General features: G+C 40.7%; 1 protein-coding gene across 4 annotated transcripts in view; it reads right to left on the bottom strand.

Annotated features, from left to right (window-relative positions):
- The window catches only part of LOC144681669 (serine/threonine-protein kinase WNK2-like), a 225,598-nt gene extending 213,998 nt beyond the window's left edge, over positions 1–11,600 (bottom strand). For all 4 annotated transcript variants that reach the window (XM_078543481.1, XM_078543480.1, XM_078543479.1 and 1 more), the window contains exon 1: positions 10,691–11,600. In XM_078543481.1, the coding sequence (XP_078399607.1) occupies positions 10,691–11,482 (792 nt within the window). In that variant the 5' untranslated portion in view covers positions 11,483–11,600. The remainder of the gene's footprint in view (positions 1–10,690) is intronic.
- Positions 11,601–27,809: the final 16,209 nt, after the last annotated feature.

Raw genomic sequence — 27,809 nt, forward strand, 5'->3', positions numbered from 1 at the left:
AAGATCCCACATTTCTCCTGACCACTTTTTCCTAACACAATTATAAAGACTTGATTTTGATGCGCCTTGCAAGTTTCTTTTCATACTCCCTTTTTTGTAACTCTTACTATCACCTTTTTGCTGTTCTTTGTAGCTTTCCCTTTAATGAGGTTTTGAGCTATATTTTGCATTTTTGTGCACTTTAGCTTTTAATTTTATGATACGCACTTACTGGTTCTATGACATAGTTTCAGAAGACTATCCTGAACATTCATTACCTTTCTAGAATGTGCTAGTCTACTTAGCCAAATATATACAACAGTTAATAGCCCCCATTAAAACCACACTGTTGTTACTACATGCTTGCCTATTCTCCGCATTTATACGATCTACCATTTCAAGGTTGCTACCAGCGGGTCTACACACATCTCTGCCTAGTCTTAAATCCTTTTCCATTTCCTAATTTTACTCATAAGTCACGAACAAGGATTTGACATCCACAAAGTGTCTTTTTGTATTCAGAAATTTCTATGACCTTATAGTTTGCTTCCTGATGACTTCAGTATTCACCAGATCACAGAACATTGCAGAACACAGGTGAAGTACTATATCTTACAAAATAATTCAACATGCAAAAGCATAGAAATCACCCTTTAACCAGGCCATCTTCAATGCCCAAAATAGAATTTTTTTTGCACACTGTATTCCATTATATTCCAGTGTCAGCTGTGGCTCAGTTAACAGCACTCTTGTCTCTGAATCATAAGGTTCCAGGTTCAAGTCCCACTCCAGGGCTTACTCTCTAGTGCAGTACTGAGGTTGCGTTAGAGGTGCCATCTTTTGGGTGAGATGTTAAACCGAGACTCCATCTGCCTGCTCAGGTGGATGCAAAGAATCCCACCCCCACCCCCCACCCAATCAAGTTTGCTAAAAAGTATTATCTGGTCATTATCACATGTTGTGGGAATTTGCTGTGTGAAAATTGGCTGCCACATTCCCTACATTACAGTGACTACACTTCAAAAAGTGCTTCATTATATCAAAGCGCTTTACAGCCATCGGTGATCATGAAAAGCACTATATAAATACAACTTTCTTTCTTTTCACTAATCCAATGAATGTGGTGTAACTCATTTTTGACCCCCCACAGCTAGTGGTTCGGCTAAAAATTGCTTTCTGCTAAAACATCAATTGATTCTATCTCGGCAATAAGCCTAATTTGTTACTTTAAAATAAAATCAGTTTCACATACATACTGCATTACCTCATCTTAAAAGCAATTTTCTTAAATGTCATATGCTAACTTCTTACAAAAATAATGGTGATATATTTGAAAACAAAGATTGAAATTAGTTGAGGGTTATTGTAAGGTAAAACTGGAAGTGATAACGACTGTGCTTTTCTAGAAGTAGTAACTCAAACTTAATTCTGAACTAAGCATCAGATTATACCAAATTGTCTTCAATTTCCAATCGAGACATGATATACAAATCAAATGCAAAGACATCCTTCTCAGTTATTACTCAGTAACTCAGTTTGATTTTACTTGGTAACATGTAAAGTCTTGGCAATAACATTTAGGTCATGTTTATAGCAGACTTTACATTTGATAAAAGGTATAATTATCTGTGATCTATTGCTTAGCAAAGTAAATCCAGCACGGTAGCTGGGTAGGACAAGAAACCTTTGGTAGACTGATCCTACAGAATAATTTATACTTATTTTAAAATTGACAAAACACAACCTGCAGCAAATTATTGAGGCAATTCAGGATGTATTGTGAGTGCAAAAGCAGTTTCACTTCATCCTGACACTGCAATTATAGTGTTAATACAGTCTCAATTCAGAATTTCAAAAGGAGGATGGGAATTACATACTAAGATAAAAGCAAAATACTGCGGGTGCTGGAAATCTGAAACAAAAACTAAAATTGCTGGAAAAACTCACGTCTGACAGCATCTGTGGAGAGGAAGACAGAGTTGTTTCGAATCCGTATGACTCCATCAGAACTAAAGAGAAATAGAAATGTGGTGAAATATAAGCTGTTCAAGGGGGGTTGGACAGGTGAAGCTGGATAGAGGGCCAGTGATAGGTGGAGGCAAAGGAGAGATTGCCAAAGGTGTCATAAACAAAAGGTCAAAGGGGTGTTGGCAGTGGTGATATTAGCTAAAGGATGTACTAATGGTGACATTAAGGGTAGAAAGCAGGATGAGCAAGTGACAGATGGCCCTAGTGGGGTGGGGGGAGGGGATCGAAATAGGCTAAAAGGTGGAGATAAAACAATGGATGGAAATAAATTTTTAAAATAATAATAGAAATAGGGGGGAAAAGAAAAACATATATATAAAAAATATATAATAATTATTAGAAACGGGGGATCAAAAAGGGGTGAGGATGGAGGAGAGAGTTCACGATCTGAAGTTGTTGAACTTGATATTAAGTCTGGAAGGCTGTAAAGTGCCTAAATTGGAAGATAAGGTGCTGTTCCTCCAGTTTGCATTGAGCTTCACTGGAACATTGCAGCAGGCCAAGGACAGACATGTAGGCATGAAAGCAAGGTGGTGTGTTGAAATGGCAAACTACAGGAAGCATGACGTCCTCCATCCTTTAGCTAATATCACCACCGTCAACATCCTTTTGACCTTTTGTTTATGACATCTTTGGCAATCTCTCCTTTGCCTCCACCTATCACTGGCCCTCTATTCAGTTTCAGCTGTCCAGCCCCCCTTAAACAGCTTATATTTCACCACATTTCTATTTCTCTTTAATTCTGATGAAGAATCATTCGGACTCGAAACATTAACTGTCTTCCTCTCCACAGATGCTGTCAGACCTGCTGAATTTGTCCAGCAATTTTTGTTTTTGTTGGGAATTACATACGTTTAACATCAGTGTGAATTAGAAAACACTTTACACTGCCTCTAAATACATTGGGTAAATGCATTGATTATATTCAATCTTCTCAAACTCCAGTTTATGAAATCTTGTGCATTACCCAGAACACCAGGTGCACTATTCCCACATGTAAAAACTCCCTATCCTCTTATTCTAATAAACTGCATCTTGTGCTAAATGCTCAAAGGAACATTACTTTCCATCCAAGCTATATTAACTTATTTCCAAGAAGAAAGATTTTTTCTTCATACTTAGTCATAATCCTTTTGCTAGTTTTCCCAAATAACCATATGCATCATTTTTTTAGCTTTATCCCTACAATGTCTCCATTCAAAACTTCAACCTTCTTTCTTGACAGGAAACTGGCCACTCCAACAAGGTGTTTGAATTGTGACATGTAGATACTTGGGAGGAAAGAAGAAATGTTCCCCTGTTCTTGTTTGAGGCATCAGTTTATAATTACTTAGATTTACAAAGAATATTATTACAAGCTTGACACCCTTAACAGCTATGTAATAAAATTTTCACAAGTCGTTTAGGGAAACAGGTCTGGTTCCCAAAACTGGCTCATATAATGCTTTACATAGTATAAAAGTGCTCGTAAGATGAGCTAAATAAATACCGCTAAGTTCCTACCGTTTGCATCTTTCACAGACCCAAAGACAAAGCTATAATCTACACTATAATCGGAATTAAGGTGAGCTTATCATCCGATGGCAATTCACCCTTTCATCTCTGTACTACAATTAATTGATTTCTTTCTCTCCATTTTATTGGTACTGTTATGGTCTGTGGATTTCTCTCTCTGGAGCACGAAACATGTGTTCTTCCCTTCTCCCTGCATCCTGCAATGTTGACATTTTCTATATTTTGTTTCTAGGATGACACTGTCAAATTCACATTTATTGCCTCTCACCAGTTACCATGAAGTAGTGATGGTATGCCTTCTCTTAGCTGAAGACCCTGTGACAGTGGTATCCCCACTCTCAACCTTACCACACAGTCTCCAATTTCAACTTGCCCCTTCTTGACTTCAAAACTGTGATAAGTTTAACTTGTCCTTCCCTCCTCTTATAACCTTTAGACTTTTACGAACACAAGTTTAGCATCACCTAATTGTTACTATTTGAGTCACCCATTCCCATCAGCACCAGATTCCCACCTAGCCTTGCATCATCAGGACACATTTAGTCTTGGATCCCTTCATCTAGGTCAATAATATAGATTGTAAATAGCCGAGGCCCCAGCACTGATCCTTGTGGCAGTTCATTAGTTACAGCTTGTCAAATGAAAATGCCCTGTATATCCCTACATTCTACTTCCTGTCTGCTGGCTAATCCTCCATCAATGTTGATATATTATCTCCAACTTCATGAATTCTTATCTTGTGCATCAACCTTTTACATGACACCTTACCGAATGCCTTTTGGAAATCCAGGTATATTACATCAACTGGTTTCCCCTTTATCAGCCTTGCGACATCGTCAAAAAGCTCAAACAAATTTGTCAACCACAATTTCCTTTTGTAAAGCCATGTTGACTTCATCTTATCATGCTGTGATTTACTTGTTAAGACTTCCTTAATAATAGATTCCAGCATCTTCCTGATGACCTAATATCAGGCTAACCGGCCTGTAGTTAGCAATCTCAGCTGACGCACCAGTTGGGCAATAAAGGTGGCCTTATCACTCCTGGGTCAGGGAAGGAGAATGGAGAAGCAGCAAAGCAAAGAAGCTAAGGCTTCTACTTCTGAAAACTTTCCAGTGAGGTTTGTCTGAAATTGTGTGTTGCTGTGAAGGGAGGATGGGATCAGATTCAGCTATGTTGCCCTTTTATTCTGAAGAGCACTTGAGCTTATTAAATGGAAAAACAGATCACAACCTTAACATTTGAAGTCAGAGGGAAAGATCCTAATAAAATTTTGATTTTTTTTCTTCAACATACTCAGCTCATTTCCAAGCAACACAATCTGTAAGGGCAAACATCCAAGCAATTGTACATGGATAGCTAACTATCATCCACCTATAGTTGTTAATACTGGAGTAAAATGGCATGGATGCAACAAATTACCTCAGTTAACAATGAAACCTACAAAACATCATTCTAGGTTTTAACTTGGAGACAAAGGCAAAATTATAACTCGTTAAGAATCTATATTAACAGTTTTAAAATTAGTCTCCCAACCTATTTGCACACAGATTGATAATTTGTTTCCTTTGTATCATAAACTACAATGCTGATATCAGAAGGAAAATATTTACAAAACATAGGGAAAGCAGAAGCAGGCCAAAATCCAATCATAAATTCAGTTAGAAGAATGCTTTTACATTATCCCAGACATGGAAATATTCCATTTTCCACTACCAATGCAGATTTTAATGGAAACAGGTTAAGAATGTGAACTTTAGATGCTTGTACATTTTGTAGGTTAGAGTAAAAGTAAGAGGAATGGAACACTGAGCCAGGTGAAAGCATTTAGGAAGGGTAATCAAACATTTGGGAGAAAAGATTAATTTGGTAAAGATTTTAAAAGAAGGCAAGAGAAGTAGTGAAGTGGAAGGGTTTAATGAAAATTAAGTTAAATATTATGGGTGCAGCATATTACTTGCACATGAGATAAAGGAAGCAAGAGGCTAGAATCGATAAAACAAAGGGTGAGAGGGAAAACAAGTCGGGAGAAAGTTGCAGGATGAATCGACTGAAACCATGAAGAAATATAAATTTAATACAATGGGTCTGGAATGCACTGCCTAAGTTGGTGGTTGAGGTTGAAATGTTCAACTCATTTAAGAGGTAGCAGGATCTGCATCTAAAGTGCTGTAACCTGCAAGGCTATGGACCAGGTTAGTTTATTTTTCTTTTGTTAGGTCGGCGCAGACATGTTGGGCTGAATGGCTTCTATCTGCACTGTAACTTTCCTATGGGTGGTTGAAAACCACTGTAGTTCTACAAGAACTCGTCTGATGGATGAGCTGGGCTTGGTAAAGGACAACAAAGGAGGTAGGTGGTGCCGTAGTAGTAATGCCACCGGACTAGTAATTCAGAGTTAATGCTCTGGGGACATGGGCTCAAATCCCACCAAGACAGCTGGTGGGATTTAAATACAATTAATAAATCTGGAATATAAAGCTAGTCTGAGTAATGGTGACCATGTCAACTATCATTGATTGCTGTAAAAACCCATCTGGTCCACCAATGCCCTTCAGGGAAGAAAATCTGCCATCCTTACGTGGTCTGGCCTACATTTGACTCCAGACCCACAGCATTGTGTTTGACTCTTAAATGCCCTCTGAAATGGCCCAGCAAGCTACTCAGTTCATGGACACCAAATGCTGACCTTGCCAGCAACACCCACACCTCATGAAAGCATAAAAATACAGCCATAACAATTTGCACAAGTTATGGAGGGTAGACAAAAGGCAGCCAATGATGAGCACATTGGAATAGAGTTTGGGGGTTGCAAAAGACAAAGGGTTCAGCCACATAAAAGTTACCTGTTTCCATTTGTATGAGACAGATAACTATTCTTGATGGTCAATAGGATGTGGGACTTCAGCTCAATTCAGTTACAAAAGAAAAAGATTTGACATGTTTTGTTCAATACGAGTGGCCTAGGAGGTAGATGAGTCAGTAGCTAGCACCAAGAGTGATGGTTTCAGCGATGACAAACTTACTTACTTACAAACATGCACTTTAAAAACATTAAATGCGAAACCTCGCAAAGCACTTTAGATGAAAAAAATGACCAAATATGCCATGCAAAAATAGTGGCATAATGAAATGCTAAGCAAATACATTGTGAAGATATAGAGCATCTAGATTGCAAAAATATATCCATAAAGCCAGACTTATTGTAAATATTTCCACAATTCTGCTAGCCAGACTATAATTAAACTTATTTTTTTAACCCCCACCCTTTTTTTTGATCTGTTAACTGATTAAAGGATGACAACGTTCTCCTCCTGTTGCAAATTGTCCATCTTCTAAGAAAAATAACTAACCTCTCCAGTCCAAAACACTTGGGACTAAATCATTTCTGGATTTTGCAACTTATTGGATTATAGAATGGCATGAGAATGCCTAATCACAAGTGTGTAAACCAGAAAGCACTGCAGATATAAATATTTACCTGAAGCACAAAAGTGATAAAACATAAAAGCAGTAATAAAAATTGTTTTACTGATCCAAATACTGTATCTTCCATGTTACTGCTAAAACGATGCCATGAGTTGCTTGGGTCTGCTCAAAATATTTCCAGATAATTGCATTTCCGAATAACAGATTTTCGGACTGGAGAGATTACAGTGTATTTCATTTCAACTTAACAATGGCATTTTGATGGAATAATACCTGCTTTCTAGGATAAATCATTAAAGTAAGGTTTTGCTAGCCAAACACAGAACAATGCCAGCATTATTCTACTTACTACTAATTATGTTACTTTGTGTATTTCAATTGGTTTTCAAGGACACTTAGACAAATTTAAAAAGCTCAAGAACAGTTTTACCATTAGGTTTCTTAATAAACTTAAGAATGTCTCTGCATAGATTTGTCAGACCAACTACTAAACACAAACATTAAAGGTAAATAAATTTCATTGTAGAAATGAAAACCTAGCACCTACAAGAATACAACAGAGTATCAACAGTGCCAATTCTTATGGATCCAACATTAACAGACTGGAAACAAGAATTTATACAACCCTGCATTCCTGGAGGCATTTGAAAGAACCAAACTGAGTATGTAAAACCCAATGTTTAAGAGTTGAACATGTTCACATACATTTGTATATTTCTTTCTGATCTTTAAATGGATGCAATTCCTTTTGTGATCTAGGTTATCTAGATCACCTAGGTTTTCGAATTTTACCAAACCTATGTAACCTGAATGGAGGGGCTTTCAGTTTATAGCTACACAGCATCAAGACAACAGATCAGCATGTACAAAGTGCTGACAGTTAAAGGCTCCATCATTTGGTAAATACTGACTTGAGAAAATTCACGGTCAAAAATATCTTTCAATCCCAACACTCTTAAGTGTATTAAAAGACGGATAAAGTACATGTATTTGTACATGTGTTTGTTAGTCATCACCTTGCATGCTTTGAACTGATAGAAGAAGCTTTGCAATGCTGTGTTTGGAACATCCTCATTTGATCTCAAGTTTATCAGGGGAAAGGAGTACTGCCCACAATTCATGGCACCCATTCATGGAGTTGGAAAAGAATCACTTCTACATAAAAACAAAACACTGGAAAAATCAGCAGGTCTGCCAGCCTATGTGGAGAGAGAAACAGAGTTAGTTTTTCCAAATCCAATATGACTCTTATTGATTCTGAAGAAGAGTCATAGAGGACTGAATGTTAACTGTTTCTCTCTCCACAGATGCTGCCAGACCTGCTGAGTTTTTCTAGCACTTTGTTTTTATTTCAGATCTCCAGAATTTACAGTATTTTGCTTTTAATCACTTCTACATGTCTATTTCTGCGATGGCTGCAGAAATCAGTCCCATCAGCAACCATCACCTCATCACAATCTTCGCATGCTAGATGGGCTTTACAAGAACCACCGAGCTCAATCAAAAGGCCACACAAGAGCTGGGAAAATCTGTCCAATGAGGCCGGCATCTAAAACTTGTGACTGGGAACCCAGTAATGTACCACTACAATTCTAGTTCAACCCTATTTCAAGCCCAAGGGAAACTACATTGCTCAAAGAGGTTGTAGGAAGAACCATACTTCCTACAGAAATTGTGCATTTTTCTCCCTACACAAGGAATTTATAGCAATTATAATTTGCCCTATTGCCAAAAAACGCAAGTGCCATACTATGCAAATTTGCACCTACTGTTGCTAGAGCAAAAGTGCTTAAACCAGGGGTTTCCAAATTGTGCATCACGACCCCCAGTGGGGTTGTGAGTTCAGAGGCTGCCATGGAGCTTGGACTGAATGCCAACAGCTGCAAGGCCCCTTTAAATCCTCGGTTTTTTTTTCCCTATTGGCATGGCTTAACAGACAGATCTTTGAGGACCAATTGGTGCTGTAAAAAAAACCCATTAAAAGGTAGGTGTTAGTTTTCAAAACCCTGCAGTTTAAACAATTCTCAACATGCTGAACTTCTCTCCCACACTACCACTCGGGAGCTAAACCCCCTCTGTGCTGTTAAACCCATCCCCAACTCCGTTCTGGAGCTACCACTAACCACCACCCCCCTGCCCCAGGGTCACACAAAGTCTGAGACATTAAAATGGGGTTGCATCAGGAAAAGGTTTTGAAAGCACTGGCTTAACTCCATACTAGAGAAGTAATTCATATTTAGGATGGTGAAAGTGGATTTTTCATAGACAATTACATCTTCTTTAGGTGGTAAATTAAAGACCTTTTAAAGATTTGACATTTTGTCCACAAGACAAAAAACAGTTGCTGCTCTCTAAATTCTAAAATGGGCTCATGGCAGAAGGAACATGTCTACACAATAATCACCAGACATTGGACATCTGTTTCATTAGGTAAACAAATACTATAACTTTAGGAAAGAAATCTAATTAAGTAATACAGGTTTCTTCATGCTTACTTGAAACAATGATATCTATTAGGCTGATTTTTTGGAAGGTTTAAATAGGATTTCCTTTAAGCTTAAATTGCACTGCAATAAGAAATTGAAGTTTCTTACTTTATGTAATGGTTGATCAGAATCTGGACTGAATCATGTGTAAAATACGTGTTCTAGAAAACATCTTACCCTAAACATTTCACTCATCTAATTATGGTTATGAGGTCTTCAGTATTTGGCCAATATGGTGCAAAAATGGAAGGAACCCAAGCTTTTATGGCAACGTTTCTTTGCAAATTTTAACACCCGTAATTTTAATATAATTTTTTCCAAACCCAAGGAAGTGATTTTTTTTTTACAAAGCCAATTACTGTCCGTTTTGAGCGCTGAACAGACGGCAGCGCAATTCATTTTTCTTCCAGAGCGGTGAAACAAAAACTAGCCTCACTGCGTTTAACCCGAAATCAATTTTAAAATGAATTAACATTCTATCTTTTTACTTTTAAAAGTAAAAAGATAAAATGTTAATTCATTTAAAATTGGACTAATTTTAATCCATGATTTAATAACTGTGACATAACAAGGGGCATTTCAGGGCAAAGCACTGAAGGTTTAAAAATTGTCTATCAGGGCAATGCAGAAACTTCAAATACGTTAACCAGCATCATCACCTCACTCCCAAACTTCTTCATATCGGGGGGGGAAAAAAGTTTTACGGGATGACAAAATTATTAACATGAAGTGGGCGACGCACGGTCTTGTTTTCATAAACCCGGATCAAAAAGAAAGCACGTTATAAACTCGGGTAATGGGTAGTTTCTCAGGTTGACAAGTGTTACGCTGAAGTGTTGCGTCAAAAGAAGCGATCTGCCCGATCTCAATCCTATTCGTTATTGGCAGCGGCTTTATCCGTGTATTCCTTACACTTATATCCACCGATAAACACATATTCAACCATCTTCGAAACCATAGACATGTTTATGGCATTGGCCAGATTAACAGATGGACAGATGAAACACTAACACCGGTTACAAGGACATAACGCGTCCCTTCAATACTTGCTCACATATTCAGTGCTTATGATTTAAATAGTGAAAGGTCTGGTTTGAGGTTTACTGTAGTAATTTACCAAGCCAGTGAGCACGGAGCTTCAAACAATCCCAAAACCCCTCCCCAAATGAATGAAATTTAACTGCAATAAGAGGCAGCACTAAGAGTGAAGACCTATTTAACCGGCGTACAGGCGATCAATGTTAGCACCTTACCTGAAGCTCACACCAGGCGACCTCCAGCCATGTCTCCGTATCCAGACCCTTGTAGACAGTTTTGAATGAGCCTCTTCCAAGTTCAATGTCGAACTTGAGAAATCTGCCGTCGGGTGAAGTGGCGACCGCTTTCATCTCGGCTTCTTCCTCGTTCTCCTCACTCTTGGACTTGGAGAGGTCTTTGGAGCTATCCGCCGGCTCTTTGGACGCGCTCTCGCCCGCTTTGCCTTCCTTGTCTTCATCGGCGCTGACACTCTCGGTGGCGCTGCCTTTCTTACCGGCTTGGCTCTCGGTGCTGGAGCCTTCGGCGGCCGCTTCGCCTCGCAGAGCTCTCACCGCCGCGCTCTGCGGCTCCGGCTCAGCCCCGTTCTGCAGCAGCCGGCTTGGCCTGTCGGCCGACGGCGTCGTCGTCGGCGGCGGGGGCACCGACAGCGGCACGATCCGCCTGACGAACCTCTGAGTGTGACGCGGGTAATCCTGGGCGAGGGGATTCAGTCCGGGGGCCGCTGTCGTCGTCGTCCTCCTCCTCCTCCTCATCATCACTGCAGCAGAGTCCATGTTGCTGCTGCTGCTGCTGCCGCCGCCGGTGGGAGCTGCAGCCTCCCCCTCCTCCTCCTCCTCCTGCTGTCCACCATCACCGCACTCGGGGCCATTCCCAGTGCCGACCGCAGACACCACACCGCCAGCGGCGTCGTCGTCTCCCCCAGAGCCGGTGTTGTCACTCACTGCGGCGGCGGCGGCGGTTATCTCCGTCAGCCCCGGCTTCCCACTCTCACTCTCCCGAGGCTCCATTTAAATTATGGCCGGAGACCAAAAAAAAAACCCCAAAAATGACCAAATTTAACGGGGAGACGGACCGGGGACCGGGGAGACACACCGGGGATGGGAGCCGACACGATGCCTCGCTGCAAAGAGCGCAGCCCCGACTGACGCAGCTCTCGCTCTCTCCTTAACCCCCCCCCAACCCCCACCCCCCTCCCCAGCCACAACCACCACCCCCACCACCGGCACAAACTCCCCCCTCTTCTGCCCCCCCGCCCAAATGACACCTTCGCACAACAGCCCCGAAGCTGCAACTTTATCCATTCAGAGAAACAGCTAAGCCGCCAGCCCCCCTGTCGTCATGAGCGCTCCGACATGCCCGCGCTCTCCCGCTCGCACCAGCCCCCCCCTCGTCGCCGCTCCGGGCGCACGCCCACCGCGTCCTGACGTCAGCAGCACGCTCGCGCGTCAGTGCGCGCGGCCACCTGGAGCCGCGTGAGCTGCAGCGCCGGCTTGCTCTCAGGTGGGTTCAGTATTGGGTCCCTCCCCCCTATATCACTGCTTTATTGAGATCTCTATTCTCTCCCTCTCATTGCAATCAAACCCCACACTCGACACTGTTATTGCCAGAAACAGACGTTTGGCTATTTTTTTTAATAACCCAATAAATTTGACACTACGTTGTCACCAGCCGAAACATAGTTCCACAAATGTCCTATCTTAAGGAAGCTACATTAATATGATTTAGACATAAAGTGCCATCATAAATAGATCTAGAATCCTACGTCGCAATAGCGTTGTTTGTGCCACTTGGACAGCCAATACCCTGCGGTACACGTCAAAAGAAAAACAGGCTTTGTAACCTGCAGCGAGTACATTTGTAATTTTCTGTTTGAAAAATATACCCATTGCATAATGCCTATCACAGTACGTCATATCTTCAAATCTTTTAGCAGGAACATCTTTGTATCTTTTCATTTATGTCACACTGAGCTATGGATTATTGTTATAAATATTTATATTTTCACAGTCACACTCGAAAAACAACTAACTGGTAGTAAAAGCTCATCCACAATCACTTAAACATAATTCTTGCAATGTCACTTGCAGTTTTTTTTAAATCTATATCTGATGCACAAGCAACAGTTGATATTTAATATAAAGGCAAAATATTGCGGACGCTGGAAATCTGAAACAAAAAAAATGCTGGAAAAACTCAGCAGATCTGATAGCATCTGTGGGGAGAAAGGCAGAGTTAACGTTTCGAGTCCGTATGACTAGATGTCAACTCTTGTCTTTCTCTCCACAGATGCTGTCAGACCCGCTGAGTTGATATTTAATGATGCATTACTGCTAGTCCTAATGAGAAGACTGAGGCGTGAGGGACACAAACAACCAGGACAAGAGAGGCAATGTGTATCAGAGTTGCATCTGGTATAATGCTCAAACTTTTCAGCATGTTTATTAATGCAGTATATTAAAATTAAAATCTTGTATAAGCTTCTGATTTTTCTTCTCTCCACTTCTGCTGAGATTCCATTATTTTGTCCAAATCTTCGGTCTTCAGATCTGTGGACCAATTTTCCAGGTTCATATTACAGGGAGTCTCATCCATAAGTCACACATATTGGGAAATTTTGCTATGTCACCGTCCTCCCCAACCCTCAATTTCTCACTCATTTGTTACAATGGTTGGAAAATTGTAGTTGGTACGGATAGTACCAAGAAGTGGAAAATTACCTTGAGTGAATCTTAGCAGGCTATTTAACAGTGAAAGCATCAAAGACTGCCAATTCTGTCATCTGCTGTACTTTCAGCAATGGCCAAAGACTTGCAATTAGCCAATCCAGGGTTTTTGTGTTCTCCTCAACTCAAGGGTAGTAACATAAATTGTAGCCTCCCTATTGCCATATTCATTGAGATAAATTAATTCAACACAAACCTGGGTTTTCCCTGTTCTAGCATCTTTAATTGCTCATAGTTTGGAAACTTGTAAGTGTGAAATGTTAAGGAAAGACAAGAATTCAGTGTGAGGTTTTACAGAAATACCAGAGATGTTTAAGAACTTGAACTTGATTATAAGAAAAATTGTAATCTTGTAAGAGATGGGTAAGTTAAAAGAGTGGATTGTGCTCAAGATGGGCAAAAAAGCTTTTAGAGTACTAAAATGGATTGAAACAGTTGATTCAGGAGAACAAGAAATGATAAATTTGTTTGAGAAAAGTTAGTCATAGCCTTAGTGCAATTATTTCTGACTGAATAGTGACCATTCCATAGCAATTTGTGAAATTGAGTTCCATAAATTGGTAATTTGAACACTGGCACCAGATAAGATAAATGTGTCAGACAAACAGTCTGACAATTTAGAGGAAATGGAGGCATCAAGAGAGTTGGTGATGAGGTAGAACTGGGTACCATCAGTGTACATGTGGAATTGAGGTAACCATGTAGGAACAGAAAGAGAAGGCATTGCAGGTGATTCTCTAGCTATGATTAGATAGATATGAATGGAATCAGGTGAATGCAATCCCAATCAGCTGGATGTTGATGGACAGTTAGAGATCTAACTGGTTTTAAAAAAGTAAAGAGAAAGAGTGGGAAAGGTGGTCAGGGGTGGGTGGGTGGGTGGGTGGGGGGGCATGTGGAAAGAACAAAAGGGAAGGTCCATGATAGAGAGGAATGCAGGGGAGATTAAATGGCGAGAGGCATTATGGTGGAAGGCAAAAAGGAAATGGTGATGGGACAAGTAAAGAAACAATAGATGAGTCTAGAGGAGAATAGTAGAATCATCACTAACAGCCTTTGTCCATATACAAGAAAAAGGGGGACTCTGGTTATGATCTGAAATTGTTGAACTTAATATTGAATCCAGAAGATTGTAAAGTGCCAAATCAAAATTGAGGTAATGTTCTTCAAGCTTCATATCCAAACTCTGAAACCAAGTAGGCATGGATGGAAGTGGCTGAGGAAGTGAGCAGCAGGATTGTGATCCCTTGAACCTGGAGGCAGCACCGCAAGAGATTCAAGGAACACAGGAGGGCAGGAAAGGTGAGTGGAATAGCACTTTCAGGTGCCAATCCCCACACTCTGACATTCCCAGCATTCTCCTGTACAACACTGCTCAGCAACTCCACTCACTCCTCTCTCTCTAAGCAACTTCTCACAACCCCAACTGAACAGCTAACACTCACATGCAGACTCACCCTCAACTTCGTGCCATCTAACAACCTCCACACATGTCCTTCTGTCCTCTTGACATAATCCATTTCTCACACACAAAACACTTGCTTTCTCTCCTTGTAGGAGAAGAAAGCGCAGAACTCCAGAAAGATGCGGAGAACTGGAGAAGACCTTCAGTAACAGCCCCTGGCACTATTTGCCACCTGATACATTGGGAAGGAGATCTTTTTCCAGGAGGCTGCAGAAGTCATTCCAGCAAGCTGTGAAAGTTTGAGCCTCCCAAGACACTGGTGCTCACATGTGTCGAGAAAGCTGATCATCTGCCTGTGCTGGGGATCTCGCCTCCTGTATCCAACCCTCTTGTCCTGTAGAGCAACATATGGCTGAGGCTATGGCTGGTGCTGACACCGGTGTTGCTCCTGCTCCTTCTCTTGTTCCTCATCAGATGTGCAAGGTAGAGCTCCTTAAGTTGCTCCCATGCTGTGGTGAAGGCTGACAGCAGGGACATGCAGATCAAGATAAGTAAAGTCTGAGAGAAATGAATCGACTTCTAAGAAGCTGGGAATAACCTGTGAAGCAGTGAAAGCACACTCTCAGAAGAAGTGGTATAAGCACCAGTCTCTCACTTAGGCAGAGCTGCAGCCTATCAGTTTCATTGTTTGAAGGCTTCTCAGCCTGTAACTTTCATAAAGAAGTACTCCCCATTGTGCTCTCGCTGGCAATTTCCTCACAGCTCGGGAAATGGCTGTAAAAGCCAGAATTCTGGGTCATTTCCTGAGTTAATTGCCAGTTTGAAGATTTTATTTTCTTATCTGACAACTCTCAGGGGGTTTCCAGCTCACCTTGCAAACCCACATGGGTTAAACCCAAAAGTGGATGGGATCAAGTTGGTTCCAAACTTGTCACCACTTTTCAGGGCTATAACCCGCCACCCTCCTGCACCCAAATCTGCCAACCCTTGGCAGTTAAAAGTTGGTCCCAAGTCCTGCTCACCCATCACGCCCATGTTAGCTGATTTACATTGGCTCCCAGTTGAGCAATGCCAGGATTTAAAAATTCTCATACTTCTTTCAAATTTCTCCATGGTGTCACCCTTCTATCCCTGTAATTTCCTACAGCCCACAACTCTCCGGGATATCCATGCTCCTCTAATTCCAGCCTCTTGAGCATCCCAATTTTAATTGGTCCACTCTTAGTGGTCCATGCCTTCAGCTGCCTGAGCCCTACATTCTAGAATTCTCTTCCTGAATTTTTCCTCCTCTTTACCTTACTTCTCTCCCTTAAGATGCTACTTAAAACCTACCTCTTTGGCCAAGATTTTAGTCATCTGCCCTAACGTCTCCTTATGTAGCTAGATGTCAGATTTTGTTTCATAATGCCCCTGTGAAATGCCTTGGGATATTTTACTATGTTAAATACACTATATAATTAAAAGTTGGAATAAAAACAGAAAATACTGGAAAATCTCAGCACGTCTGGCAGCATCTGTGGAGAGATAAACAGAGCTCTGAAGAAGTCATACGGACTCGAAATATTAACTCTGTTTCTCTCTCCACAGGTGCTGCCAGGCCTGCTGAGATTTTCCAGTATTTGCTGTTTTTATTTCAGATTTCCAGCATCCGCAGTATTTTGCTTTTGTATAATTACAAGTTGTTGTTATTGTTTTCCCAGTTCTGACAAAAGGTCAATGACCCAAAGCACTGATTCTGTTTCTCCCTCCACAGATGCTGCCAAAACTGCTGAGTATTTCTGTCATTTTCTGTCTTCAATTCAGATTTTTGCTTCTGTACCTGAACTAGAACACATTGCTGAAACATTTGTGAAATAGGAAAATTAATGTATACCCCTGACAAACATATATTTCTCAGGGTTATAATTATAACCCATGTTTTATAAGATTTAAGACACATCACCTATTTTCCAATCTTCTCTTCCCAAAGAAGCATATTTCTCCAGAATTTCCTGCAGTAATGCATCCAAAGACATCTGCTGTTGGTTTTTGCCTGTGGAATTGCTGACCGTGTGAACTGATGAAGGCACAGAGAGGGAAACAGAGCATTTGGGACCTGAGTGAACAGGCGAACCAATAGGGTATTTCGTTAACTAATGTGATTTAATGATTAGGAAATAAATAGCACAAGGACTGAGAAGAAGGATGAATTAAAGGAGGATGAATTAAAGGGGGGGTTAATTCAATGTCAAGTAAGGTACAGAAATAGAAATAAAGAGAGGGAAAGATTGGATTGAGAGAAAAGAGAGACAGAAAAGACAAGTGAAACTTCTTTTTAAAAATTTGACGTTTTTAAAATCTTCCCAAAAATATTCAAAACCTGAAGGAATGAGGTTCCACATTTGTAATAGTTAATTTTTGGTACCAGGGGACGATTGGCAGTCATAAAAATGATTTCATGATAAAATGGTACTTGTGCTTGTAATGACATGGCTTAATTTTTTGTAGCAAGTTTAATGGGCAATTAATGGGTTAATATGGTAAGTTCTTTAAAGGAAGACTAAGAGAGGCTAAGGGCAAGATACCATTTTTGCAAAGCTAAAGGCTGAGCATGTTCCTTGCCTAAAGCATTTCTACCCATAAATAACTAGCCTTGCTATTATTTTGATAGCAAATTTTGGCCTCTTAGGATTTTTCAGGATATTCTGTTACTTGCACAATTACATTTAGCATTACATTTCTTATTTTCACCCCAATTTCCCTGGTATTCTATTTAAAATATATGTTTTATGATTCTTTATATCCTTTGTGTTTGTGCTTTAAAGAAGTAAATACAGACACAACATGCAATTACATATATATCACAAAACATTAAATAAATAATTCAAAAGTACCAGCAGAAGGGAACAACTAAATAGAACTAACCAAAAGAAATAATGCATAACAGAAAAAATATTGATAAAAAATTGGATGAAAAATAAATTATTTGATAACATATTACCATTGATCTATTTTGGTATTCTATTGTCTATTAGATAGTGTGTAAATACATAAATTAAATAATCCTTACAATTCATATTTAAATTGTTCATGTTTTGGGGGGCTTATGATGTATCAATCTTGATGCTACCATTTACCAGGAGCTTTGAGGGCATCCAGAACAATGATTGAAAGGATAACAAGAAGGAATATCAATTAGCTGCAATAATTTTTTTTCATTAGGTTATTTTGAACTGGGCCATCATTTAACTAATAGAATGCCAAAATATTGCTTGATAATTTATAATTTACTAATTTTATTTTGTGTCTGGTCTTGCCAACTACAGATCATTTTTGAGATATCAATATTATAGGAAAACCTACCAGCAAAGAGTGATATGATAAAACAATACATTTTATGAAGTATGTATGCTTTACACAGAACATAAATTATCTTGTCAGTGAAGCAGGAGCATTTCCAAACCATAAAAGCTAAATATTCCTTGGATGTATTATGACAAGTATCTGACAATTTAATTATAAACCACAAATTTTGCATTGATTTCTAATGTACTTTTAACCTAATGTTGATGTATATACAAGATATATTTATACTCTCCCTGTTCCCTAGGTCTCTTTGTAATACACAGAGGACTTGTTCACAGGCTGTTGACCATAACCATTTTATTCAAATAGACAGGTTTTTCTATCAAAGCATCGTTTAACCAAGAAAATATCCAAAGATTTTTGATCATTTCCAATTTTCTAATTTGATTTTTACTGTAGTAATGCCAATGGAATCTATCTAAAAATCATCCTTGGGACCTCAATATTGCATCTACATGAATACAGTTACAGTACAAGGAAAACAGTTAGCATTTAAAAAGAGCTGAATAACAAATGGATTTTAACACAAAAAGTAGCCTACATTCATAGTATAGAAAAAATAGGTTCAGAAACATGACAGTAGAGTAGTAGCCCTTTTGGTGCATTATATCTGTTTTAGTGTTAGGTCCTTGACTGAAGCTATCTCGTTTCAATTTATTTCCCCATATTATTTTATATTCCTCATTGATGTTGTAGTTTCCACGTTAAAAACAACTTTTGTTAAAATACACCATGGTTCTAACAACTCTGTGAAAAAAAATCTTGTGGTAAAATTCCACTATCTTTTTTTTTAGTCATGAGTGTGACCCCTTTGTTATTGATTTGCCTATCAGTCAAAATAATCTTTAACTGTTTATACTCAAAACCTTTCCAAATTTTGAAAACTGTTATTTGACTCCCCTCTCTTTAATCTTCTATGATAAAAGCCAATTTTCAGGCTATTCTTAATAAATATAACCTTCTATTCATGGTATAATTCTAACAAATCTACACCGTAACCTTTCCAGAGGTCTAAAGTCCTTCCTTTAAGAGGTGTCCACAACTGCATACAATACACTAACTGTAGCTTAACCAATTTATAGTACAATTTCTTGCTTTTATATTCAGTGCCCTATATATTAAAAACTCAGAATCCTATGGCTTTTTAAATTGCCCATTCTTTCTGCAATTTCACCATGAGAGGTCTACGTAACTGCACTCATAGATAACTGTTCCTCCTCTCAGATAAGAATGTCAGTGTTCAAGGCCAATTTCATTTCGTTTTTTTCCCCCAATTTCTGCTACTTCACATTGAACTGCATCTATTGTCAACTCTGCAAACTTATTTATCCATCTGCTCCAACAGTCTGCACTTGCCCTCACAGTTTGCTTTGTCCCCTATTTTGGTTTTATCACCTAAACTCAATATCATTCCTCTTTTGCCTATGTTCAAATTACAAATATAAATTTAGGTTGCAGCACAGATTTCTGAATGCTACCACTGTCAAAAATGAACATGCCTGTGCAATCATTCATGCCCACTTCATTGATGGAACCAAAAATAATTTGGATGTACTTGCTGACCACACACTGATGGCATCCAATTAATGAAAAGCTGTCACAAGACTAATGAAGTACTGGGCAAGCATCTCTAAAGTAATTGATGATAAATATATCATCATATAAATATATATCTGCGGCGAAGAGCAGTGGGAAACCAGGGGATTGGGAAGCCTACAAAGACCAACAGGGGACAACTAAAAAGGAAATAAGGAGGGAGAAGATTAATTATGAGGGTAAACTAACCAGTAATATAAAAGAAGATTGCAAGAGTTTTTTTTAGATATATAAAGGGTAAGAGAGAGGCAAAAGTGGACATTGGGCTGCTGGAAAATGACGCTGGAGAAGTAGTAGTGGGGAACAAAGAAATGGCGGAGGAACTGAATAGGTACTTTGCGTCAGTCTTCACGGTGGAAGACACGAGTAACATCCCCAAAGTTCAAGAGAGTCAGGGGGCAGAGGTGAGTATGGTGGCCATTACCAAGGAGAAGGTGCTAGGAAAACTGAAAGGTCTGAAGGTGGATAAATCACCTGGACCAGATGGATTACACCCCAGAGTTCTGAAGGAGATAGCTGAAGAGATAGTGGGGGCGTTAGTGGTGATCTTTCAGGAATCACTGGAGGCAGGGAGGGTCCCAGAGGACTGGAAAATCGTTAATGTAACCCTCCTGTTTAAGAAGGGAGTGAGGCAAAAGATGGGAAATTACAGGCCGATTAGCCTGACCTCGGTCGTTGGTAAGATTTTAGATTAAGGATGAGATTTCAGAATACTTGGAAGTGCATGGTAAAATAGGGCAAAGTCAGCATGGTTTCATCAAGGGGAGGTCATGCCTGACAAATCTGTTAGAATTCTTTGAGGAGGTAACGAGCAGGTTAGACAAAGGAGAGCCAATGGATGTTATCTACTTGGACTTCCAGAAGGCCTTTGACAAGGTGCCGCACAGGAGGCTGCTCAGTAAGATAAGAGCCCATGGTGTTAGAGGCAAGGTACTAGCATGGATAGAAGATTGGCTGTCTGGCAGGAGGCAGAGAGTGGGGATAAGGGGTCCTTCTCAGGATGGCGGCCAGTGACTAGTGGAGTTCCGCAGGGGTCAGTGTTGGTACCACAACTTTTCACTTTATACATTAATGATCTAGATGAAGGAACTGAGGGCATTCTGGCTAAGTTTGCAGATGATACAAAGATAGGTGGAGGGACAGGTAGTATTGGGAAGGCGGGGAGGTTGCAGAAGGATTTGGACAGATTAGGAGAATGGGCAAAGAAGTGGCAGATGGAATACAACGTGGGGAAGTGTGAGATCATGCACTTTGGTAGGAAGAATAGAGTCATGGACTATTTTCTAAATGGGGAGAGAATTCAGAAATCTGGAGTGCAAAGGGACTTGGGAGTCCTAGTCTAGGATTCTCTTAAGGTTAACTTGCAGGTTGAGTCGGTAGTTTGGAAGGCAAATGCAATGTTGGCGTTTATTTCAAGAGGACTAGAATATAAAAGCAGGGATGTGCTGCTGAGGCTTTATAAGGCTCTGGTCAGACCACACTTAGAATAACATGAGCAATTTTGGGCCCCGTATCTCAGGAAGGATGTGCTGGCCCTGGAGAGGGTCCAGAGGAGGTTCACGAGAACGATCCCAGGAATGAAAGGCTTAACATATGAGGAACGTTTGAGGACTTCTGGGTCTATACTCGATGGAGTTTAGAAGGATGAGGGGGGATCTGATTGAAACTTACAGAATACTGAAAGGCCTGGATAGAGTGGACGTGGGGAAGATGTTTCCATTAGTAGGAGAGACTAGGACCCGAGGGCACACACTCAGAATAAAGGGAAGAACTTTTAGAACAGAGATGAGGAGAAACGTCTTTAGCCAGAGAGTGGTGAATCTATGGAATTCATTGCCACAGAAGGCTGTGGAGGCCAGGTCATTGAGTGTATTTAAGACCAAGATAGATAGGTTCTTGATTGGTAAGGGATTCAAAGGTTACAGGGAGAAGGTGGGATAATGGGGTTGAGAAACGAATCAGCCATGATTGAATGGCGGAGCAGACTCGATGGGCCGAGTGGCCCAATTTCTGCTCCTATGTCTTATGGTCTTATGGATAAGATAAAAAAGCTCATTTTAACCCTTTCTTAATATAGGAATGCCATTTTTGTGTAGCTTTGCGCACTCTACTTTGAAGATGAATCTGGTGCAGGAGAAAAATTTCATAGAACACCAGAATGATTCAAACTTAAAACTCCAAGTTAGGAACAGGAGTCAACCATTCAGCCCCTTAAGTCTGTTACACCATTCAGTTAGATTATGGCTAATCTGTACCTCAATTCCATTCATCTGTCTTTGCAGCATATCCCTTGACATCTTTGCCTAACAAAATCTATCCAAGGCTCCATCCAACTGAGGCATAACATCATCCTTTGTATTCCTACCCACTTGAGACCAAGGTCAATATTCTATTAGGCTTTTTGATTACTTTTGTACCTGTGCGCTAGATTTTAATGATTTGTTTACCTGACACCCAAATCCCTTTGCTCCTCCACAGTTTATATTTCTCTCATCATTAAGACAATATTCTGATTTGCCTTATATACAAAGTGGACGACCTCTGACTGACCCACATGAACTCCATTTGCCAATTCTGCCCAATTACTTAACCTCACCAAATCCCTTTGTAACTTCCTGCTCCCTTCTACACAACTTACTGGTCTTCCTAACTTAAGTGGAGAGATGACAACACTTTTTTTCAGAGCATTAAAGGAAACTGAGAAGGGAGATAATGCGGACCTTTAAAATCTTTAAAGTTATTGTTTAATCATAGAGCATTATTGCACGGATGCTGGCCATTTGACCAATAAAGGCTATGCTAATGTTATTCTCTATTTAAGTAATTTAGTCTAATATCACACTCTTGCTTGCTCCCCAAAGCCTTCTCTATTCTTATTTTTCAAGTAACTAATTCCAGTTGCGGACAGAAGGAAGATTGCACCTTTTTAAACTAAACAAAAGCTTGGGATCTGCCATTCCATGGTTCATTTCCCATCGCAATGCCTTCACCAATCAGAGTTGACCTGCTTGGTTTGAGTTAAAACAAAAGCATGTCAGTTAACTTCCCTCATGCATTTTCTATGGCAAGATGAAAAGCTTCAACAGCATTTTTCAGCAATACCCAAGTTCTGTACTTCCAAGTGACTGTATGATTGAAGAGTTCGAGAACTCAAATACCAAACAGGCAGACCTCAAGAGACAAATTTCCACAGAGAGATCGTTAGTTGGAAGACTACCATTAAAAAGTGACCAGTGTTATGTTAATTAGCCCCTTTAGAAAGGAACTGAATTAATATCTGGTTAAGAATGTTTTTACAAGGCTATGTATGACAGATTACACAATACTTTTCGAATGCCATGGTTTCAACCCTGTCAAAATTAATAATGGATGCATTTTTAATTTAATATCATGAAAGTTTTGCTAAATTACTTTCAATAGACACAGAAAAGAATCAGATCTTAGTTTTCCTGAAGGTTCTACCTGTGGTTATCCACCTCTCTTAGGATCTTAATAAATTGGGGAAGCGGTGATAACAACATACATTACACAAAGCTAGTTCAAAGATGTGGACTTGATTGGCCTAATGCATTTTTTTGTCTCTTACTTTCTTATGTTATTATATGTAGTGGGGTGGTTCAGATAAATCACCTCCGGACATTGCGCCCATTGCGCCTATGGAAACAATTATCTTTATTAAGTACCCCTCCATGTGGTACAACTGGGATTGGTAAGGGTTAACACATTTCCAAGTGCAACAAACAAGTTTACTCTTCATGATGTCAGCTGTAACTGAATTGGCAGCACTGCTGTCTCTGAGTCACAAAGTTGTGAGTTCACATATCACTCCAGAAACTTGAGCACACACTAGGCTGACACTGAGGGAGTTGTACTGTTGGAGATGCTATCTTTTGGATGAAACATTAAACCCTGTCTGTCTTCGGGTGGACATGAAACATCCCACGGCACTATTTCAAACAAGAGCAGGGGTGTTGTCCACTGCATCCTGCCGATATTTATCCCTCAACTGACCTCACAAATACAGACGACCAGGTTATTATCTCACTGCATTTGCTGAATGCAAATTAGCTTGCACATTTTCTACTTTACAAGTGCTTAATTGGTTATGAAGTGCTTTGGGTAGTGTTGACGATGTGAAAGGCACTATATAAATGCAAGTTTTTCTTTCTTTCTTTACTCATTTGCACTCAATAATTCTTAATGGACTCTGCCAATTCTTTACTGTTTTGCCTAGTGCAATTGTATTTTCCCTTTTTATTTTTAAGAACCACAATTTAAAAACTACTTATTCACTGTGGTTAATATCAGTGTCATTGACTGAGAGCTACAGAATTTGAACAACAAGAAGTAAGGTACAATTGGAAGTAAAAATTCTTTATGCTGCTCTTTCACCTCATTGCTTTTAGTGGGATCTTGCTATGTAAAAATTGGCTCTTGTGTTTGATTACATAACAACAGTGACTGTGCTTCAAAAGAGAAATCATTAGCTGTGAAGTGGTTTGGGATGTCCTGAGTTTGTGAAAAGTGCTATGTTAATCGAAGGCCAGAATTTTCCGGCCCTGTTGGTGTTGGGCGTCATGGTGGGCAGGGGGGCACAATTTGGTGGGAAGGCCTAAAATCAGTCTCACACCAGTGTGAAAATACAGCGGGATCATCCGATGATGTCTGCCATGGCAGAATGCCAATCCTGCTGGAGACCAGCATGAACCCGCTGTGCATCCCACTAGTGGGATGCAAAGTAAGACCTGACCAGAATCGCCCCTCACCCACCAGATGTACTGTTACGCCAGTGGGAAAACACACTGGTCCAGAATACATCTGGACATGTATGACATGCAGAAATTGGGACTTACCATTAGGGCCTTATTCAGATGGCGGACATCCGAGAAGCAGAAGATACTGGAGCCCTACAGCTACCGAACCGAACATGTGCATTGCATGCAGGGTGGTTTCTCATGGACATGGCTCTGCCATGAAGCAGCTCTCGTAAGGTAGGAGTTCTCTGTTGATGCTTCGGGTCTGCTTCGGAACATCACAGTCTTGGCCTTGAGCTGCTACCGATGATTGGCAAGTGAGGGGAGAGGAAGGTCCAGCTGTGAGTGGGAGAGGAAGGTGTAACAGGGGGTTGGGAGAGGAAGGTCTAGGTTTGATGTTTGACTGGAAGATGAAAGTGTACCTGGAGGGATGGAGTGAGGTTGGGAGGGGGAGATGAAGGTGTCGGGAGGTGGGGGGGTGACATTGGGAGGGGTAGATGAAGGTGTTGTGGTTTGAGGTTGGGAGGGGGATGCAAAGATGTTGGGGGGGTGAAGTTTGGAAGGGCGATGAAGCTGTCAGAGTGGGTGAGGTTGGGAGGGGAGAGGAGGGGGTAACGGAGTGGATAGGTAGGTGTAAGGGGGGGGAAGAAGGTGTAAGAGAAGGCGTTCAGAGAGGGGAAGGAGTTTGGAGGAGAGTCAGCCCAATGGCACATTCCTCAAAGTGAGTGAGGGGCTTAATGTGAGCCACTCCATCACCGGTCTGGGAACTTTGACTCCTGTCTGGCTGATGGCAGCGCACATACCCTCTGTGTTATGGCTCCTGTCATGGAGATGCAGCGGATGCCAATAGTCCCTACATTCAGGAGGATGATGATGACTGCATAGACACTCCATAGATCCTCACGCAACTTATCTAAATGTCTGACTCCTGTCTGGCTGATGGCAGATCGCTTGCGCTCTGTGAACAGGGTCATATCATGGAGATGCAATGGGAAAACTTTAACTTCTCCTGATCCTATGGCATCCTTCATGAGTTGACCCCTTCAGGACCACCCTGTCACCGGACACAGATGCTGATAAGATGGGGGTGGCAGCCACACCTCAAAGGTACTGGGAGCACACAGAGAGGATGATGGAACTCTGCCGCTGGCCCAGGACATTCTGGCAGCAGTGATTAGCCCCATGAAGGTGCAGGCATGACTGATGTGTCCAGTGACAGTGAAGGCACACCATCAGTGTGCTAGGAAGATTGCACAAAGCACAGGGAACAGGCTCTGAACTGAGACACCTGCCTTTATCTTGTGCAGGGACCAAGGTTTTACATCTGAGTGACACAAACACTGCTCATCAGAACAAGTGGCCATAGGCAGGGAGACATTCATCCTCTTTTGGCACTGGATGGCTGTCCTCTTTTGCAGAGTGTTGGCACTGACCACCGCTGCCACTACGTCCCAAGCCGGATTGGTGATGTTACTGCTCCTCCTGCAGCCATAGCGGGGTTAGAGGACATCATGGTGGGTCTCCATGACTTACAAAAGGGATTCCAGGGACACGTCACTGAATCGGGGGGCTGCAGTCTTCTTGCCTTACGGAGCCATGTCTTCTGTGCAACAGTCCCGGGCTCCAAGCACTGAGTGTTGTGCACGTGGCTGCACTTTAAATATAGCGCTTGGCGTGAGAAAGTGGTGAGGTGACAGCATGGCAGGTGAATCGGAGGTCGCCCTACAGCAAAATGGCATGTTTACTGGGAAAGCATTTTTAAAGAGGCTGAATTGGGATGATATGGCGTGAAAAGCTGCTATCCTGGCTACTGCACGCAGTGCAAATCTGGGACGATTCCACCCATTGTTGGCATTAATTTTTATGCGGAGAAACAAACCCAAGATTTCATCTTATTTCCATCTCTGAATAAGGAAATATTTATTTCAGCTTTCCTTTTGGCAATGGGACCACTTCTTTATGATGAGATCAATCCAATACTTTATAAATTGTTTCACTGTTCATAAGTTTAACTTCAATCTCACTAAATCTAGAAGTTCAGGAACAAAAAACTGTCACCTAACCTTCTTTATTTCTGCTGCTGCTATTCCTGCTGGATGCAACATTCAAACTTTCATTACAATATTTTCAGTAAATGTTGCAGTAAAATTCAAAATCGGGAAAAGGAATACATCTGAAATCATTCTTTCATTCGTCTACAGATGAACCAGAATTAAACTGGAATCCACTACATGACAATAAAGAACAGAAAAATAAAGCAAACTGTTCTGAGAAAAGGCACATTCAATTTTGTTGATTGTACTATTTATATCCCGCAGCATTTGGAATTGTCAGTCAGAACATAAAGTACAATAATATGATGAAATGGGATAAACTGGCAGTACTTAGTGAGTCATGTCAGTGTTTTTGGTACCCACAGTGGTTATTTAAGATAATTGTGGATAAAAACTAAAGAAGGAATCATCCAGCTGCCATTTCTGTCCGCCTTTCACAGCCCATTTTCATCCTACATGGTACTTCTTTGAAGAGGAGAACATATAACAATCCACATATGAAGTTCCTCATAAGAGACCGGTAGTTAAATTTGAAGTGCATGGAATTAAAGGCAAATTGTTGACCTGGTTAGGAAATCGGCTAAGCAACAAGAGTCAGAGGATACAAAACTAAGGAAGTTAAGGGTGGTATCAAAACGAAAGAAAAAGCAACAATGTTAGTAGTAGGAAGAAGATAGGGAAAATTTTAGAAACTAGCAAGAAAGGAGGGAATCAGAAAGCAGGAAACTACAGGTCAGTTATCCTGTCATTGGGAAAATGTTGGAATCCATTATTAAGGAAATAGTAACAGGACATTTAGAAAATCGTGATATATTTGAGCAGATGCAACATGGTTTGTTGAAAGGCAAATCATATTTGACAAATTTATTCATTCTTTAAGGTTGTAATGAGCAGGGTGAATAAAGAGGAACCAGTAGATGTGGTGTATGTGGGCTTCCAAAAGGCATTCAATAAGGTGCCACATAAAAGGTTACTGCACAAGATGCCCATGATGTTGGGGGTAATATATTAGCATGGATAGAGGATTAAGCAACTAACAGAAAACAGATAGTTCGATAAGTGGTTCATTTTCAAGTTGGCAAACTATTGGGGTGCCACAATCAGTGCTGGGACCTCAACCCTTTACAATCTATATTAATTACTTGGATGAAGGGACTGAGTGTATTGTAGCCAAATTTGCTGATGATATGAAGGGTTCTGCAACTGGGAGGGCCAATGCAAGCACTCGAGGCTCTGGGTGGCTTGCAGCCCCAGTGGGAGAAGTGAGTACTGCTGCTGTAGATGAGAAATTGAGAGAGCGCCACAAGGAGGCACCTTTTGAAGACTTGAAAAATATTTCAAAATATAACGTGGACAAAGCAGCCAGGCCATCATTGCAGAGAAGGGTTCCCTCCACAGGATGGTGCATTTGTGGCCCTCACAACCCAGAGGATACATGTTGAGCTGCTTTGTGGGAT

This window comes from Cetorhinus maximus, chromosome 6 (genome assembly GCF_964194155.1).
Source record: "Cetorhinus maximus chromosome 6, sCetMax3.hap1.1, whole genome shotgun sequence".
Taxonomy (NCBI): Eukaryota; Metazoa; Chordata; class Chondrichthyes; order Lamniformes; family Cetorhinidae; genus Cetorhinus; species Cetorhinus maximus.